At 42.5% G+C, this 20352-nt stretch overlaps 1 protein-coding gene across 1 annotated transcript; it reads left to right on the top strand.

The window, feature by feature from the left end:
- The first annotated feature begins 637 nt into the window (after positions 1-637).
- LOC145127840 (uncharacterized) lies at positions 638-2001 on the top strand. The gene is made up of 2 exons (XM_079062962.1): positions 638-767; positions 884-2001. The coding sequence occupies exons 1-2, from the start codon at positions 638-640 to the stop codon at positions 1999-2001; spliced, it is 1248 nt and encodes a 415-aa protein (XP_078919088.1).
- The last annotated feature ends 18351 nt before the right edge of the window (positions 2002-20352 follow it).

Genomic DNA, 20352 nt, shown 5'->3' with positions numbered 1-20352 from the left:
CAACACTTTGGCCCGCGCCAAGATATGAAGAGAGAAACTCAACAAAAAGTCAATGAAGTGGGAACATCGAATCTAGAGACTCAAAGATTTAACATCCGTTGTTCAAAAGTTAGCTATGGGACAAACTCCACAAGTGATGGTTTTTGGGATATGTGCAACAATGGGACACCCTACGAATATATGCCCCATTCTCCAAGAAGATGCAGAACACGTGAATGCCACGGGAGAATTCCAAAACTACCACAACAAGCCATCCGGTTACCAAGATGCTTACAATTCAAGTTGGAAGCCAAATCCCAACATGAGCTACAACCCAAGACCCTTGCCTCAAAATTCATTGGTTAGACCTTCCTACCCACCACAACAACCCCACTACCAACATCCCCAACCTCACTATCAACCCAAACCACACCTTCCACGTCACCAACAACCTCCTCAATCCCAACCAAGTAGCTCCGGAATGTCCCTTGAAGACATTGTCAAATCCTTAGCCACTAGTACCCAACAATTCCAAAAAGAGACAAGCACTAGAATCTCCAATCTCGAAACTCAAATGGGAGATATAGTCACATCCCTAAGCAAGTTGGAAACCCGTGGTAAACTCCCTTCTCAAACTGAAAAGAACCCAAATGTAAATATGGTTACATTGAGAAGTGGAAGAGAAATCGGAGAAAGTATCACAAATGAGGCTTCTAAAGAATATGAGGGTGAGGTCGTCCCGAGTCAAGACACGATGCAGAAAAGTAAAGTTCAAGGCGAAGCTCCAGGTATGGTCACACCCATAGTAATTCCACCACCATTCCCCTCCCGACTTGCCCCCTCGAAGAAGAAAGAGGAATCTTAGACACCCTTCGAAAGATTGAGGTAAACATTCTGTTGTTAGATGCAATCAAGCAAATCCCAAGGCATGCTAAATTTTTGAAAGAACTTTGCACTAACAAAAGAAAACTTCAAGGACATGAAAAGATTTCAATGAGTGAAAATGTTTCCGCTATTTTACAAAGAAAGCTCCCACCAAAATGTAAAGATCTGGGAATGTTTACGGTTCCTTGCAAGATAGGGGATGTCATGTTTAGTAGCGCCATGCTCGATCTCGGTGCTTCTATTAATGCCATGCCCTATTCGGTATATGAATCGCTAAATATCGGACCTTTAAATATAACGGGTGTTACTATTCAACTTGCGGACAAATCAAGTGTTATCCTTAGGGGTGTCTTAGAAGTTGTTTTAGTTCAAGTAAACCAATTGGTCTTTCCGGCGGATCTTTATGTGATTGATTTAGAAGAACAAGTTTCCTCCAAATCGGCTCTAATCTTACTTGGAAGACCGTTTTTAAAAACGGCTAGAACAAAAATTGATGTGTATGCGGATAATCTCATAATGGAATTTGACGGTGAGGTAATTGAATTCAATATTAATGACGCCATGAGATACCCTAGAGATATATCTTCCTTGTATTTTTTTGATGTTGTTGAGCCTTTAACTCAAAATTTCTATGAACCTACTAACCATGAATTGTTAGAGATGAGTTTGAGTAAAGGTTGTAACCAAAGAAGCATAAAAGGGGAGATACAACACTATCCTTCAAAGCCGGAAATTGATGAAGCGGTTGACAAGTTGGATACGAGACAACTAAGGATACATGGGAGGTTGCAAATCCAAGAGCTTGAGGAGTCGAAAAACAAAGTATTTGAAAATGTCAAGGTTTACAAGAAGGAAATAAAAACTTTCCATGACAAGTCCATCACCCGGAAGCATTTTGAACTGGGGCATAGGGTCTTACTTTACCATTCACGATTGAAGTTATTTCCGGACAAGCTAAGATCAAGGTGGATTGGGCCTTTTATTGTGATAAAAACCTTCGACCATGGAGCGGTAGGAATTCAAAGTGAAAAGACGGGACAAATTTTCAAAGTCAATGGGTACCGTTTGAAGCCATTCTATGACGGTTTCAATGCTAATGCTCTTGAAATCATCCATTTGGATGTCCTGAGGTGTTGAAACAAGCAAGGAAGACGTCTCGCCAAAGACGTTAAAGAAGGGCATTTTTGGAAAGCATTGTGCTTTCACTTTTTCCAAATCCAAATAAATCATTTTAAAAAGCGTTTTCTGGATTTTGAAAAATTATTATTTTTTTAAAGATTTCACCATTCCTTCCCGTTTTTGTTCCAAACTTTTGTCAAATTTTCAAAACCGGGCTTTACGGGAATCATTTTGGCCAAAAATCAAGTTTTTCGAAAAACCTCAAATTTTGAAGTGCAGGAAGTTGTGCGGGTTCCACGCGGCCCGCATAAGACTTCACTCGACCAGCACGCGGCCCACGCCTTGCCCGCGCAGATCCTACAACACGTGAAGAATTTTTTTGTGTTCAACTCATGCGACCATCATGCGGGTTCTACGCGGCCCGCGCAGATTTCCGATACTTCGCATTTTTTTGATGTTCAGCACACGCGGCCACCATGCAACCAGCTCGAGGCCCGAGCGAGAAAACTGAAGATTCAATGGGTTTTCGAGAAACTACATGCGGCCAGCACGCGGCCCGCGCCCTGCCCGCGTGTTACACGTTGACTGGATTTTAAGTTGTTGACTCGTCTTGACTTTTGTTGACTAAGGGATTTAATGAGTTGACTAACATTGACCGGGTGTTGACCTCTCTTGACCAAGGATTAAGCACTTCCAGCCATTCATCTTCTTCATTCTAACCCTAACAAATCCCACCATTTTCTCTCTAGAGCTCAAGAACACCAACACCCACTTCTCACAAAAATCCGATTTCCCGGAGTTCTACTGGTTAGAATATCGTGAAACCACCGCCATTCTCTCTCATTTTTCAAGCTCTACAAACCCCACCCAAAATCTGGTCCGATCTTTGGCCGGAATTCCGGGCGCCACTACCAACCACCGCCACCTTCTTTCCTATTTTCCGGCCAACTCCGGCCACCATTGGAGATTCCGAGCATGGGGTTTTGTTTCTCTTCTCGAGGGCTTTCTAACCATACCAATTTTCCCCCAAAAATCACTAAAAAATTTTGTCCGATTCCAAGTGCCGCCACTCTAGTCGCCGAAAAATCACTTTGAAGCTTGTTTTTGGGGTCGTTCTAACAATTCAAGCGTAAAACAAGGAGCAAAATCATAAGCTTGGGGTGTGCCTTGGAGAATCTCTTTGGTGGTTCCAATTCCGCTTCCACAATTCGTCCCGGGTATAAGCAAATTGGGTACATTCGTTCCTTTGACTTAATTATTTACATCTTGAATACATATTTGTTATTGGAATTGTGCCGCCATCCTTGTGGTCTTTAGTGTGATTTAAAAATTATTGTTGTCAAATTTTTGTCCCGTGCCACAATGTCTAAGCGTGCCAAAACCGGACCTAGTTCATCTAAGGGTGGGTTGAAAAGCAAATCCAATGACCCCCCATTTCGTTTGTTGAATCGTGAAGACCGCAAAACATATAACTTTCTCGTTCCAACAACCACAAAGTCAAATCCACAAAATTCCTCCATAGAGAGTCCCTTGAGGATCTCGGGGTGCTCGAAGGAGTCCAAGCATTATTTGACAACATTGGGTGGGGCCAATTCCTTCACAATGGCGCTGCCACCTATGTTGAACTAACTTTAGAATTCCTCTCCACCTTCCACCCCGATGAGGAAACGAACTGCATCACTTTCCAAATGCTCGGTGAGAATCGATCACTACCATTTCGGGTTGTGAACGCCCTAATGGGCACTCAAGTGGACCACACGTTCTCATCGAGTCCTCGCATGTACTATTTTTGCCCCTGCCGAAGCGGGTCAAATTTCTAACGTTGAGCTATTTTTTCTCTGTTGTATGACTCGCGAAAATGGACCCCGACCAGATTTCACATCATTCTTTTTCACCAAATGCTACAACCTCACGACCATGGACATCGGGGACATTTTTATCGGGGGCTTGATTATCCTTATTGCATCTAGACCCCCACTTCAACTTCATCTCTCCACCCTTCCATTCAAAAAAGCAACCGGCTCCTCTCGTCTCGACATAAACGCGCTCCGGCGAATGCTCATCATTCGCGAATCAGTTGCTTCTCACATTTGAAATCTTGACAATCATCCATACATCATTCTTCCTCACGAGTATATAGGGTCTTTCGAACTAACCGACCCCGAACAATGGATCATTCCATCCGACTACCCTCCTCCCGTGGATTATGAAGATGACCATTTCCAGCCTCAGTATCAGCCACAACAGCAGCAGGGGGGACACGAAATCCCATCATATTTCCCCGTACCTTCTTTGACCAATTCGCCACGATGTTCTCCACGGTTCAGCGCATCGACACCCAGACGCAGGAGAATACCCGAGCCATCCAAGATGTGGTAACCCGTGTTGATCGGCTGGAGCAGTCTTTCCCGCCCACTTCCCGCCAGGTCCAAGATATGTGGGACTACCACTATCGCCACATGCATTTCCCGCAACCCGACCCTCCGATTAGGTCATTTTTGCCCTTTTCCTTAAGCATTGAGGGCAATTCTTGTTCTTAAGCTTGGGTTGGGGCATTTCCTTTTATTTTTACTTTTTCATGCATTTTTTTAGTTAGGTTGCATTTCATTTTAGTTTTAAGCTAATTTGCATTCATTTTTTTTATTTATTTTTTTAAAATTCCAAAAAGATTTTATTTTCTTCTTTTCTACTTTCTATTTTTGCATAACACTTAGCTTAGGGCATTAGCATTCATGCATTTTTGTTATACATTTATTCTCATCCCCTTGGATACCATGGAACAGGTTCACAGTTATTGTATCATTATTGGTCCAGGATCTTGTTGCTATCTCACCCATCGAACCGGGACCACTAGCTGCAGCTTGGGACTTCATACTTGGGATCAGATGCTGGAAGCTTAAAGGGGTAAGTGATCATGGCCAGGTAGTTTCACGAAGAATTATACATGCAATACTAACAACTGTAGGATATACTATAGTAATGGATGTTCTTAGGCCTGCGGTCCATACCGCCGAGAGGTTCACACTTGATCATGTTTGAACCGTTAGGATGAAGCACTGGTGCTTGTCCCCGAGTAGAATCCATATCCGGTCTCTTTACATCACCATATTCTTTTTGCGATTTTTTTAGGATTCTAGAGAGTCTTTTAGTCCACATTTGGACATTTTCATTATTCTTGAAAAATCACAAGTTTGAAAAGGAGCTTACATCTTTACGCTCCGCACATGGTCATTTTCACACTTAGACCATTCAGATGATATTATTACCCTTTCGGATCCACTTACATACTTTTGGGAACCAAATTTTGAGTCAAAAATTTTTCTTGATAAAAGGAAAAATTTCAGTATGTTAGTGCATTACCTTAAAGTTTACTAGTATATGTAACAAAAAAAAATCAAGCAAATTCCAAGCGGCGATTATCTTAGATGGGTGACCGGTTCAATTATTGAACAAACTTTCCTACATTTTTGTCACCCGACGTTTGATATTCATTTATTTAGGTATGTTTTATTGTATATAGATCGAGTTGTTTTTTGCAAATTGGTGATGTTAGGGAGACTGTTGAGTCGGATACTACGGGAGGTTTGGGCCAACACTAAGTGAACTGATTCCTACAATGGTACCCGAGCGATGAAACCCAATCACATTTAAGAGTGGTCGACAGATGTGAGATCACGCAACTTTCGTGATAAGAGTGTGCACTTAAAGAAGAGCTCCACTCGAACCCATCCGACTGCTTTCTCCCTACTACATATGTTCTTCATTGTACGCATGTTTCATTGGGGTTGCGACTGACCATCCCTCCTTACTCACCTAGAGGAGTTGTCCTAGCTGTGGTTTATGGTCCCATTGTCATCGGATGAAAAACTCGTGAGATAATAGCAAGATAAATTATGACCATGTTGACTAACGGTGATCAGGTTCCGCGGTTCTATCCATTGTTTTTATTTTTCTTAGGATAGTTCATTTTAGTCTTGTCTTACTTGAGGACAAGTAAGGTTTAAACTATATTTTAGACACGAGCACTAGTTTATTTTAGGAAAGATGCCTAATATGCTTTTATGTGCTAAATGCTTTATGCCTTATATGTTATTATTTGTTCGGATCTATGGTCTGTTGCCGACCAGATCTGGAAACCTTATGTGTTTAAGATTCTAAACGTACGACTACGATATTAGAACTAACATGTAAACGTTTCGGAGTGACAAGGATGATTTAAACGTCTATCCTAAATAAAGATCTAAATTCACCTTATTTGGTGTATATATCAAAATGGCAAGAACTCGAAGTGGAGTTGGAAAAACAAATGGAAACAGGAATCAACAGCCTCAACCTCCTGTGATTGAGCAAATACTTGTTGTAGTAGCCGCACCTGAGCCAATCACAATGGCCAGGGTACAAGCGATGATCCAGATAATGTTGGATCGTCAAATAGAGGAGACAAGGTGATTAGTGCTACAAGATAGGGACGAACCTACGATGCTTGTTGAACAGGCCGGATTGAATGATGGGCAGTCAGAGGAGGGAAACTACAGCAGGACCGTTGGTCAAGCTGATCCGCCAGTGATTAGGAGGAACAACCAAGACGACGGGGTTGAAAGAAATGGATGCAAGTACAAAGATTTTCTAACTTACAAGCCATCGACTTTCACTTGGAAGGAAGATCCAATCAGAGTTATGGATTGGATCTTGGAGATGGAATTAGCCTTCATGACATGTGGTTGCAAAGGTAAGCTACAAACCACGTTTGCAGTGCGTCAGTTCAGAGGAGGCGCTGTTCGCTGGTGGAACACCCTGGGGAAGACTCTAAGCCCCAATGAGCCCCTGCAACTGACGTGGGCAGAGTTTTTGGTGCAATTCAAGCGCAAGTACTGCTCAGCCCAAAACCTGCTCGAGCTAGAGAACCAATTCCTAACTTTGAAGAAAGGAAGCATGTCCATGGATGAATACACCAACAACTTCACCGATAAAATGGAGTTTGCTTTGCGCCTTGTCCCAGACGAGCTGACGAAAATTGACAAGTATGCAAAGGGACTTCGATGGGAGTATGCGGTGCCAGTACATCAGGCACCTACTCTAGAGGCAGCTATCTGGGCTGCCAAATCTGTTGAAGATATGATTAAGGGAAGAGCCGCCAGCAAGATTGAGGTTGGCGATAAGAGGAAATTTGAGGGGTTTGCAAGGCCCAATAAGAAAAGCAAGTCTGGAGCAAGAAAGTTTGGAGGAGGAAACGAAGTAAAGTGGTGTGAGAAGTGCAAAAAGAAGCCCTTCAGGAAATGTAGCGAGGAGGTGACCTGCTACAAGTGTAGGAAGACAGGGCATTACGCCAACGATTGCACCTCCAACAAAAGGGTGTGTTATGGATGTAATCAAAAAGGACACGTTGCTAAGGATTGCCCGAAGAAGAACGAGGCGACAAGGCCCAATGTCCTACCAAAGCCAAAAGCCAGAGCTTTCCAGATGACACTGGAAGCCGCGAAGGATGAATCAGACATCGCTTCAGGTACCTTTCTTGTAAATGGATTTCCTGCCAATATACTATTTGATTCTGGAGCAAAATACTCCGTTGTATCACATAAGTTTGGTGGAAGACTAGCATTGCCTGTAGATAAACTTGATAATGCTCTAGTTGTGGAAGTTTCTAGTGGCAAATTCATACCTGTTAGCGATTGCACTAAGAACGTCATCATCGACTTAAACAGAAACGAATTCCACGAAGAGCTGTTAACCATTGAGGCGCCAACGATGCCGAGATACTATGCAAGAAGAAGATAGTAAGAGTAAACCCAATTGGAAAATAGTCCTTTATGGTGTACGGGGACAAACGCAGAGTGAACTATGGAATCATTTCCCTAATGAAAGCCAGGAAATGTTTGTCCAAAGGATGCACATCATACTTGGCATTTGTGATCGATGCTAAGAAGGAGAAGGAGATTGTTGGAACCTGAAAGTGAAACTCCAGCAATGCTAAGTCTGAAGTCCGAAGTCCTTGTGTTCCGAAATGTATGGTCCGGAGTCAATGGTGAAGAGTGGTCCAGAATCTGTCAGGACCAGAAGAGAAGAAGATGCGAAGCTGAAGGCATTCCGGAATGACTCTCATGTCCGGAATGGATGCTGATCCGGAGTCACAATATTTTGTCTTTGTGCATTTTTCTAAATTTGTCTTTGCGTTGATGTAACGTTTCATAGGACTTAGTCTTTTGTAATTTTAGACAATCAGAATGTCAGAAACATTTCTATTGTCCGGTCCTATGTAAGTTCTCTAGTTAATTCTTTGTAACCTTCACTCCTATTTATAGGAGTTATCAATGCAAAGTCAATACAAATCATTCACTCAACTTTTGGCATTTACTAAGTTATTTCAAACTTCTTTCAAACATTCTTCTTGTTCTTCATTTATTAGCTTTACCTTGACCATTTATTCTCATTCTTCCTTTAAGACTTGACTGGACTTTCCAGGCTTGACTTGAACATTTATTAGTAAGCAGACATTGATCTTAAGCATTCACTCAAGGTTTGAGTTCTCAAACCTTGTCCCTGCGCATCAGATCTATCTTGTTCTCTCAATTGGTATCAGAGCTTGAGTGGTTGTCCTTTGAATCCATAAGATCAGATTATTGTTGGTTTGAAATTACCTTGGTGTTTCAACCATTTCTGTGATAAGGATAAAAATTCTTCTATATACCACTTTGGCTTGAAGATATCTTAACTTCAATGGCTACTTCTAATCCTCAGCAAACGATTTCAATGCAAATCGCAAATAGTATGGGTGGCCCTACACGTGCACCATTACTAGTTGTGGAAGAATATGATCACTGGAAAGTTAGAATGGAAAGATTTTTACTGGCCAAAGATAAAGGTGAAGAAATCTGGAGATCCGTCAAAGAAGGTCCTCATGTTCCTGTGAGAATCGTTGTAAGAGATGTTGCTGCTCAGCTTATGGGTCACGATGATAATCGTCCAGCTCCTCTAACTGCAGATGATATTGAGAAGCTGCATGCTGATCAAGTTGCTTTCTCAGAAAGGGTGTTTGGTGTTCCTCCTTCACTCTTCGAGCACATCAAGTTTTGCAAATCAGCTAAAGAAATTTGGGACACTCTTCAGGACCTGATTGAAGGTTCAGAAAATATGAAAGACAAGCGCCTCACTTCAGTTGTCAACGACTTTGATACCTTCACAACCACTCCTGGCGAATCAGTGGCCTCATCCTCCAACCGTTACCGAATCGTGGTCAACAGCATGACTGCTAATGGGATTGTTCGAACTCCTTTGGAGTACAATCTCAAATTTATAAACAGTCTCGGCAAAGGATGGGGAAATGTGAAATCTTGTCTCCAAAGCAATGGTTCCTTGAAAAAGTTGAAGCTCTATCAAATTTTTGATGAACTTCAAGGACATGAGTCCAATGTTGCTCAAACCATAAGGGAGCTCTCCGGAGGTCCTCTTGCCCTTGTTAGTTCTTTCGAACCAACCATTCCGAACTTGTCTACTTCGGATCCCTTCAAACCCACTGCTCCATCTGTTCAAACATCTGCATCCATCTTACCCACACAAATCTATCATGCTGATGATTACGAAGCCATGGACTCTGAACTCCATTTTCGACAGGAGTTTGCTCTTCTCTCAATGAAAGACAAACGTCCTTTCAATCCCTCTTACAAACCATACCAAAATCGATTCCACGCTCCTCACCATAACAATCCTCAACCATACTCAGCTCCGGAACCTAAAACCACTTCGGAAAATCCTCCTGCATACAAACCGAACCTCTCTAAGCGAAACTCTATTCCAGAACCTTCTCAGAGTTCCAAATCGGACAAACCAAAAATTGTGTGTCATAAGTGTAGACATGCAAACCATTTTGCTAAAGATTGCTTGGCTGATGCTCCACAGAAACTAAAAATCAAGGATTCTGCCTACTACGTCCGAAAAGCCCAAGAGATGGCTGAAAGCGAAAAAGCCTTTGTAACAACGGTTTCAAGAGATGTTGAAGGATATTGGTCATCCGGGGATGATGATGACATGGCAACTGGAAGGAATATGTGTCTGATGGCAAGACAAACTGTTGAATGTGATGAAAGGTATTGGTCTTCTAGGTCAGAAGATGAAGATGATGTTGCTGAACCTCACTATTGCTACATGGCCACCAACGATCCACCAGGTCGAAGCATCGTTCAGCAGGTAAAATATATGATCTCTTATAAAAATTTTGACTTGTCTCTCTGTGAACCTTATCTAACCCAAATTCAAACAGATATGAACACCATCTATAAAGCCTATGAGTCTGCCATAGACGCGAGTGAGAAGAAGGAGTGTGAGTTAAATCGTCTTAGGTTACGTTTCGAGGATAAAAAATTGAAAATTGAGTCTTTAGAGTGTGAACTTGTAATGTCAAACGATGAATATATCATTTTGAAAGATAAATGTGAAATCACTTATTCCGAACGAAATGTTTTGATTTCTGATAACAAACGCCTTAATGCAAAGATAGATGCATTGCATAATTCCATAGACATGCTTGAAGCAGACATTCGGATGACTCATAATTTTCTTCATCCATGGTCTAAAGCACCTGGTCTCGGAAGCGAGTTTCCGAAACCAATTGCTAGTCCCTTGAAGGAATTGCAAAATTTGACATTCATGGGAGAGGTTCCGAACATCAAACATTCGGACACACCTGTTTCTCCCTTGTCACCACTTCCGGAGACTACAGACCATTTTGAGTCCCTAATTCCCGAGTTCAAACCAATTGTTGTCAAATGTCCAGATTCCATGCCACTTCGGCCTCTGATAAACCTGGACCTGAATCGGACCACAAAATTTCATTACAGTCTTCCAAATTGTGTAGATTATGTTCCTAGGAGTAATCATACGAACAACTGTGTGGTTGAAGAAATAATTCCGGTGACAACTGAAACTGATACCTCTGAGTTTGTATGGGCATGCTTAGATGATAAAGTTGAAAAATCAAGTTGTGTCTCCTCTGATTCTTGCGAATCTGATTCCTTAGTAGTCTCAAAAATGAAATTGGTTCCCATTACTCATGAGTTTAGCAATCCATCCGTAGGACAAACCTCAAAATCCTCGTCTCACCCTAAGAGAAAACCAATGTTGAATAGAAAGGATATTGTAGATCACAAAGTAGAAGCTCGAAATGCACATAAGAAGGAAGTTAAGACTAGACAAAATTCCAGGTTCATTGAAAACTCCAAACCAAGAGTATCCCGGAATTCTCATGCATCAACCCATAGTCAAAACTCCTTTGTTCCCACTAAGATCCTAAAAATACCTTCTGAATCTCTCAGTCATGTAGAACCCAAGAACGCAGTCAGTTCTACTCAGCCTAAATCTCGTGTGAATGCCATGACCGTCCAAAACACTTGTCCTCAGACTGTTTCATCTGTTTTTATTGCTAAATCTGATGGCACAATTTTTAAACCCAATCTTTCCAAAACCAATGTGTCATCAAGCAAATCCACAAATGCAAAGAAAACAAAATTTTCAAAATCTTCAAAGAAAAATCTTGTGTGGAAAGTCAAATCTCTTGTTGATGAAACAACAATTACGGAGGAAACAACTGTTTCCAACACTCCGGAAGTTGAAAATCCGAAGAAGACTTTTCGGAACCCCCAAGTCATTGAATATGACTACTGGATAGATGAAAAGACATTATATTTCTGTGTGTTTCCAAAGAATTCGACAAATACCACCCATAAACACAAAGTTGTTCTTATGACACAATCAAAGTCCAAAGCACATGCCTACATCCCAAGGTCTAATTCGGAGCCTAAAAACTCCGTTACTCACTAATTTTGCAGCCACTTTGTGCTTCGGAGCAAAAAAGAATATGGTATATTGATAGTGCTTGCTCCATGCACATGACGGGGCAGAAAGACTTTCTACGAGATCTAAAGCTTTCTCCAAACGCTGGTTAGGTGACATATGGCAACAACTCCAACTCCCAAATTCGTGGTTATGGAATTCTCACCAATGGAAACTTCTCTATCTCAAATGTGGCTTATGTAGTTGATCTAAAACATAATTTGATAAGTGTTGCTCAGCTCACTGATTCAAATCGCCGTGTGGAATTTTGCAAAAAGTACAGCTATGTAATGACCGAAGATCGGAAAGAGTGCTTAATCAAGTCGCTTCGCAACAAGAACATGTACCCTCTCGACATCAACATGATTATTGGCAAACCGTAACTATGACTTCTCACCAAAGCTGTTCCTGATGTCAGTTGGTTGTGGCACCGAAGGCTCGCTCATCTAAACTTTCGGTACATGAATGATCTTGTATCCGGGGAAATGGTGAGGGGTTTACCTATTCTCAAATTCGAAAATGATCATTTGTGTGTTGCTTGTGAGTGTGGTAAGCAATCGAAGAAGGGTCATCCTGTTATCATCGAAAAATCCAGTTCGGAACCCTTGGAACTTCTACACATTGATCTTTGTGGACCATGCACTATCGAAAGTCTTCATCATAAGAAATACATTCTTGTGATTGTTGATGATTTTACAAGGTTCACTTGGGTCTTCTTCCTTAGGATGAAATCCGAAACAACCTCCGAGCTCATCAAGTTTATCAAAGGAATAAAAGTTCTTATCAAACTTCCAGTTAGGAGAATCAGAAGTGACAATGGATCGGAATTCACTAATTCCACCATTGAGAAATTTCTCACTGAGAAAGGAATCGACCACAACTTCTCAGCTCCTTATACTCCACAACAAAACGGTGTAGTCGAAAGACGCAATAGAACTCTCATTGAAGCTGCTCGATCCATGTTGAACTTCGCAAATCTACCTCTCTACCTTTGGGCTGAAGCCGTATCTACTGCCTGCTTCACTCAAAATCAGAGTATCATCAATCGACACCTCAACATGACACCGTACGAAGCAATGAATGGTCGGAAGCCAACAATCTCGTTTGTGCATGTTTTCGGAAGCAGATGCTTCATCAAGAACAACCGTGATCAGCTTACCAAGTTCCAACCTAAAGCTGATGAAGCTATCTTTCTTGGGTACTCCTCAAAATCAAAAGCTTACAGAGTTCTTAACCGGAGAACTCGTGTTCTAGAAGAAAGCTTTGACGTTAGTTTTGATGACAACTTCGTTCGGAATTCTGGCCCAACCCATATTACAACTCACATTATGGAGTCCGATGCTCCTCCGCCAGGATGTCCGAACACCCAAACAATTATTGAAGTTGACTTTGAAACTCTCTTTGGTCCTTCCGAAACCACCCTTGATTCGGAATCTTGAACAAGGCCAATTCCCAATCCAATCTCTCCTTCGGAAGCCCCTGTCTCGCAAAACGTCTCCAGTCCAATCCCAAGCCTCCCTCCATTTGATTCCGAACCATTACAACCTTCTTAGGTTGAGGGGGAGAATCCCTCTCTTGAATCAAATGTGGACGACTTCCAAGATGCAGTTGCCGATTTCGATGACTCCAATCCTCTCAACATTGATGAAAATGAAAATTTCTTTGAGTTCCCTTCTGATGATGATGTCAATCTCTCAGGTTCAGAAGTTCAGGGGGAGCATCATCCTCACATTCAAACCATTCATGGGGAGCAAATCAATTCCACTGTTGATATCGGATCGACGGTTGAACAAGAACTCCCAATATTACACGTCTGGACAAAGAATCATCCTCCGAACCAAGTCATCGGAAACCCCAATGATTGTGTACAGACTAGTTCTGCTACAAGTATCCAAAATTAATGTCATTTCTCAGCCATCATATCCACGGTTGAACCCAAATCCATCAAGGAAGCATTAGAACATGCTGACTGGATTACAGCCATGTAAGAAGAACTGGCAGAATTTGACCGAAATGAAGTTTGGACTCTCCTACCTCCTCCTCCGAATCATCCCATTGTTGGTACAAGATGGGTATTTCGCAACAAGCTAGATGACGTAGGAGTTATTATTCGAAATAAAGCAAGATTGGTGGCAAAAGGATTTACACAGATTGAAGGGCTCGACTACGATGAGACCTTTGCTCCTGTTGCATGTCTTGAATCCATCAGAATCTTTCTTGCTTATGCTGCTCATAAAGGTTTCAAAGTTTACCAAATGGATGTTAATAGTGCTTTTCTTAACGGTGAACTTGACACTGAAGTATACCTTCAACAGCACCCCGGTTTTGTTAATCTCTCCTTTCCAAACTACTGTTACAAACTTCGGAAGGCAGTCTACGGACTCAAGCAGGCTCCTCGGGCATGATACGAGACACTCACTGATTTTCTCAAGCGTTTCGGTTTTCAAAGAAGAATTCTAGATCCTACACTGTTCCGAAGATCAAATGGAAAGCATCTCATGCTGGTACCAATGTATGTGGACGACATCATTTTTGGATCTACAGATTCATCTATGGTTGCTGACTTTGCTAAACTGATGATCAATGGATTCCAAATGAGCATGAATCGGGAGTTAAGCTTCTTTCTTGGCCTCCAAGTCAAACAGACTGACAGAGGAATCTTCATTCACCAAGAGAAGTACATTTCGGAAGTCCTCAAGAAATACTCAATGGACACCTGTGCCTCAGCCAAGGTACCAATGGGCTTCGGACACAAGATCTTTGCCGATCCTTCAGGTGTTTCAGTTGATGAAAAGAAGTACCGCAGAATGATTGGATCTTTGCTCTATCTCACAGCAAGTCATCCGGATATCATGTTATCTACATGTTTATGTGGCAGATTTCAAGTCAACCCCAAGATGTCTCATCTCTTGGCTGTAAAACAAATTTTCCGATACCTCAAAGGTACAAAGAGTCTCGGAATCTGGTACCCAGCAAACGAGAGCTTCCTACTTCAAGCCTACTCAGATTCAAACTATGGTGGTCTTCAACTTGATAGAAAAAGCACTTCAGGTGGCTGTCAATTCTTAGGTGGTCGTTTGGTCAGTTGGTCATCCAAGAAACAGAACTGCATTGCACTCTCTACAGCCGAAGCTGAATACATCGCTGCTGCCAGCTGTACATCTCAGGTTCTGTGGATGAAATATCAACTCTTGGATTATGGTTACCGCTTTCAACGTATTCCTATCTATTGTGATTCTCAAAGTGCCATTGCGATTTCCCACAATCCAATTCAACACTCAATGACTAAGCACATTGATATAAGGTACCATTTCATAAAAGATCATGTTCTAAATGGTAACATTGAACTCATTTTTGTTCCATCTGATGATGAGATTGTTGATGTCTTTACTAAGGCATTAGACGAAACCAAATTCAATGGTTTTCTGAACAAGATGGGTATGATGATACCAGATCCTCAGTTCTTTCAAGAGACTTGTTCTCTTTGATAGACGTATTCGAAAGAAAATTAGTTCCGATCTCAAAACCTTTTTCATCTCGGAACTACTTTCTCTCGGAATACATAGGATCATTTTACTTGTCTTTATTTCTGACCATCACTTGAGTTTTAAGTTGTACAGTTCATCCTGATTATTTGTTATTCAAAGTTCACATTGTCATAGTGCTTGAATTTTCATATCGAAATATACTTCATAATGGCATCCCGGAATTCCACTCCGGAAAGGTATTGCATTCTGCACCTCGGAATTTTAAAATTCACTCCGGAAGTTTTCTATACTCTTACTCCGGAATGCTTTCCAAATCATGTTCCGGAAACTTTTTCAAATTCACTCCGGAAATTCTTGAAAATCACCATTCTGGAATTTTTGCTCCGGAATCACAAATCTTTTCCGGAATCCCACTAAATTTTTGACTCCGGAACCAAAACTCTATCCAAATTATTTCTCATTCCGGACCATTTTTCAAAATAACCATGTTCCGGAGTAGAACTCTTTATCCTCCGGATCATACACTGTCCGGAACCACTCATCCGGAATTCCAAAGGTTTTTAAGGCGAAACGTTTTTGCAACGGTTACTTTTTTAGAGGATCATTATCCTATCTTCCTTGATTTTCGTGCCACGATTGCACGCCTCCATAAAGCAACCATCGAAGCGCTGTCTAGGTTTTCCATTTCAAGCTACAAACAACCCAACCTTTCCCCTCCCAGGTCAACTCAACCCCCAAAAGCAGTTACTCATTTAATGCAACCCATTTCGAACCCGGATCCTCATCATTACACCCACCGACCCGAACCACTTCCCTTACCTATAAATACCAATTAAAACCCCTTTTTACCTCTTTAGGCACCCAATTCTTCTCAAACCCTTAAAATATCTCTGAGTTCTTCGTGTTCTTCAAGCATTCATAACTCTACAACAATGGCTTCCCCTCCTTCACCACCAAAAACTGCTCCAACCGCTTCAACTCCCAGGAAGTCCATTGCCAAGAAGAAACGATCAAAAGTTTCTTCATCATCAACATCCCCTGAACCGTTTCTAAGGGATACAACACAACTGTTTTCTCAAAATCCTGAAGATTACGATGAATCTGTTCTTTTGATGATCGAGTTTATCGCAAATCATCCAATCTCTGTTCCTCTCACGAAAGTTCCTAAACCACCTCTTCCACTTCATCATCTTCATAGGGCATTCACTAGCATCAAACTTGATGATGGTGTGTTGCAGACAAAGATCGTCGGAGACAGGATTATGCCTATCTTCAAATCCACTTTTCTCAAGGCCATTGGTGTCAAAGAAAATCCCCAAGGTTTTAGAGTTCAAGAGCCCACAACTGAAGAGTTTCAGACGTTTCTGAATCACATTGGCTACAATCAAGACTACAAGGCCAAAGACTTCAAGAAATCAGTCGTCTCTGGACTATGGACGGTGCTGATGCACTTCATAATTCGAGGGTTGTCCGGAAAGCACGGTGGTACTGACACCCTCAGCAAGGACTGGTTACACGTGGTCTATAGCATCTTCTCTGGACGGGCTAACGCAGTTGATCTTCCGTAGGTCCTATGGCAATATTTCTGCAAATTGTCCATCAAGAGGAAAAATAACGAGATTTCAAGCCCTAGGTTCTGGGCACTGACGCTTCAACAGCTCTTCAAGGAGCTTTCCGAACCACTTTCGGTCTCCGTGATCCCTACGGAGGTATGTGTCTCATTTAAAGTTGTCAAGGCTTATAGACTTCAGGACCAATCCTCTTTTGGTCCGGTAAGACGACTTCCGGACCATATTCTGGCCTCAATTCCTTCCGATTCTGTTTATTTGAAACATCATATGGAGACTTCGGTTGTGTTTGACCCACACAACCCGCCCCAGTCTCCGTTGAGCATGTTTCGGAAAAGGCCAAACCGACTGTGTCCGGATCCAAGGTTAAGAAATCTGCCAAACGGAAAAGTTCTCCCACAAAGCCAAAGCCTCAAAAGAGACCCAAAGTCGGCTCTTCCTCTCCAAAGGAAGATGCTCATGACACTCCGGCTGACTCTGGCTGTCCGAACACCCCACCAGCCCACTCATCTGAGGTACCCCTCAATGTTTCAACATCACATGCACACACTCATGGGGAGTCTCCACATAATCCACCCTCACCTTCCCAAAAAGGTGATGCTGGTGTTGACCATAGTTCTTTGCAGCCCCCTGGAACACACCCACGAGTCTACACAAGCACACACTCCGGAACCCCTGTTCCGGACCCTAAGCATTCCGGAGATGGAGCAGTCTCTCCGACTCCGGAGGCCTCAACTGGTCTGATACCCGGAAGGTGTACAGGACGACCAGGTGCTAACGATCCTAAATGGAAAGATTATGTAGAAAGGGTTGTTTCCAGACGTCCGGATCTGAAAAGAGTTTAAGTGGAAGCCAGTCTCACTTCAATGTACAACAGAGCTCATCAAAGCAATCTTGCTTATTATCCTCCTACAGATGATGATGCTGATCGTGAACTAACTTCGGAACTACCACCAATCATCACTCACACCAACATCTTCCAAACTGATCCGTATGAAGAACTCTCTGAAGAAATAATGCTCAATGATGAAGGCAAATCAGTTCCGAACCCCAACTTCATGTCATCCATCCACTTCCAATTCAAGCCATCAACCTCCAAGTCTGCTTTTGAATTCAGATCATCTTCTTCAACCACTCCGGATGGTGGTTCCAACTCCAAGCTATAGGAAGATGATGCTGCTACTAAGCCTGGTCCATCCACACACACTTCATCACAACAAGCTCCTCTGCAACACTCTGATTCTGACTTCGAATCCTCTGCTGGTGATTACATTGATCCTTTTGCCCTCCTCAAATTCCAAACTAATATTTCGGACACAATGAAGAAGGTGTCCTCAATCGAAACATCCGCAACAGAGCTAAATTCAAAAATGGATCAAAAGGTTTCCGGACTTGATTCCAAACTTGATGCCATTCTTCAGTCTCTCTTTCAGCAGTCCGGACCTTCAGTTGCGGAACATGAAGCCCAACTTGATGAACTGATCTCTATCCGGCTCAAGCACTCACTGGAGGAAGTTGAGGCTAAATACGATGCTTCAGTTGAACACTACCTTGACACCATCACCTCAATGCTCAAAGTCCATGATGACTTGGTGTCTGCTACCAACGATCTCATTAAGCAGACCCATGTGCGTCATGAGAAACAAATCCAAAGATTGGAAAAGGAGATAAAGAAGAAGGACGAGATGAATCTCATCATTCAACAAGTCCTCATCAAACTACTTCGATCCATCTGGAACATTGTCGATGTTCCGAATCGGAAGTTTGATGAGATGTTAGCCGTCCTGGGGCATCTATTCGATCATCTTGCTGCTCAAGCCCCTACTTCCGAAGCTTACGATGCTCTCACCAAACAACTCAACACTAGTCTCCAAAAGGTGTTTGAGAAATTTGATGGATTGAAGGAGTCACTAATGCTTGCACTGGTCCAGAGGTTTCCCGATGCAAGAGGGGGAGAAGGCCCAAGCCAACCATGGAAACCTACCTCGGAGTTCACACTCCGATATGAAGACTTAGATTCCGACAATGAAGTCCAAGTTGTGTCCGGACTTCTAGGAAATCCCTCTGATGACGAAGAAGACAGTGACGAAGAAAAGTACGTCACTAAAGGAGTTCTAGGTCTCGAGGCTTCGAAAAAGCAGTTCCCAAAGGCATTGACTGAGGAAGAGAAGAGGATATGGTCCACAACCTCTTGGCCATCCTCCTTACTAGATGTTCTTCAAAGGGCTATTCAGATGGATAAAGCCAACTCCTTCCTCACAGCTCAAGCCTTCCGAGCCACTCCTTCCATGATCCCACCAATTCCGGCCCCAAAAATTGTTGCAATAGACCAGGGCTCTCCACTCCGGATCCCTGATGACATTCCGGAAGATCCTCTTCTGAATCCCTCTCCGGAATTTGTGGTGGATGAAAATATGCAGCTTATCGTGGACGCTCTGAAAAGAAACAAAGGCAAAATGCCTATGACTACTGAACAACAAGCCTTCCACTCCGGACATCCTCTCAAGCACAAACAAGGATGGTCCCAGGAAGAAATCAACAAGGCATTAGAGGACAACATCCAGATCCAAGCTCTTAAGGATAATCCTGATCTGGTGCGTGGGATATCTCCTCTTTGCGGTGAAGGCATACTCCGGGATCAAGAAATCGTTCTGTATATGTACTACGATGTTCCTACCAATTATTCCGAACAGCTCGATCTTCCTCTCTCTCCATACAGCAAGTACTACATCAAATTTGCTCCTCTTCACCCAAATGATGATCCGGAAGTGATCCTCTGGACAAAAAGAGAAAGGCTTGAAACATTCTACTCCAAGAATGCTCAACCGTTTAAGGAGGTATGGACTAGAAAAAGAATCACCCAAGTCCATGGACTTGCAAGAAAAATCCTGGTGAAATTGGACCTTAACTGCCCACTATTTCGATTTCATGTCCTCCGGAACAAGCCTACCTACCGAACCATTACTGATGCGGACTTCCCCTCCTTGAATCCGAACGACATCCTGACTCTGGCTGCTCACTTTCGAGGAATACAAAACAACGATATTGGCATGGGTGCTTTTCATGCTGCACTAAGTTTCCTGAAAGATTACGTCGCAGAATTTTGCAGATGCGACTATGAGCTGGCTCATCTCTACGGAGCTGAAGACTTCGTTGCAAAGATCACCTATGTTCTTCCGGAAGCTGAACTGCTTGGAGATGGTCCAATTGATGATCTGATTCTAGGGTTTGTCTATACAACCAGGAAGACAAACAAGAAGGACCTTTTCCGTGTCCTTGACAAACACCTAGTTCCAACAAAAGCTCTTCGGAAGTTTATCTCTCGTGCATCAAAGTCCAAAGCTCCGGAAAAGGTCAAAGCAAAGTTTTAAGTCAACTGGCTTGGTACATTGAAGTCAGAGAATGGTTGTTCCGAGCTTACACTTTTATCAAGGAAGAAGGTGTATAATTAAATGGATTGCTAAGTTCACTTAGGGGGAGATTGTTGGAAC

Source organism: Lactuca virosa, chromosome 7 (assembly GCF_052849685.1).
Source record: "Lactuca virosa cultivar CGN04683 chromosome 7, Lactuca_virosa_CGN04683_v6, whole genome shotgun sequence".
NCBI lineage: Eukaryota > Viridiplantae > Streptophyta > Magnoliopsida > Asterales > Asteraceae > Lactuca > Lactuca virosa.
The sequence above is the reverse complement of the archived record's forward strand: the minus strand, read 5'-3'. Positions and strand labels throughout refer to the sequence as shown.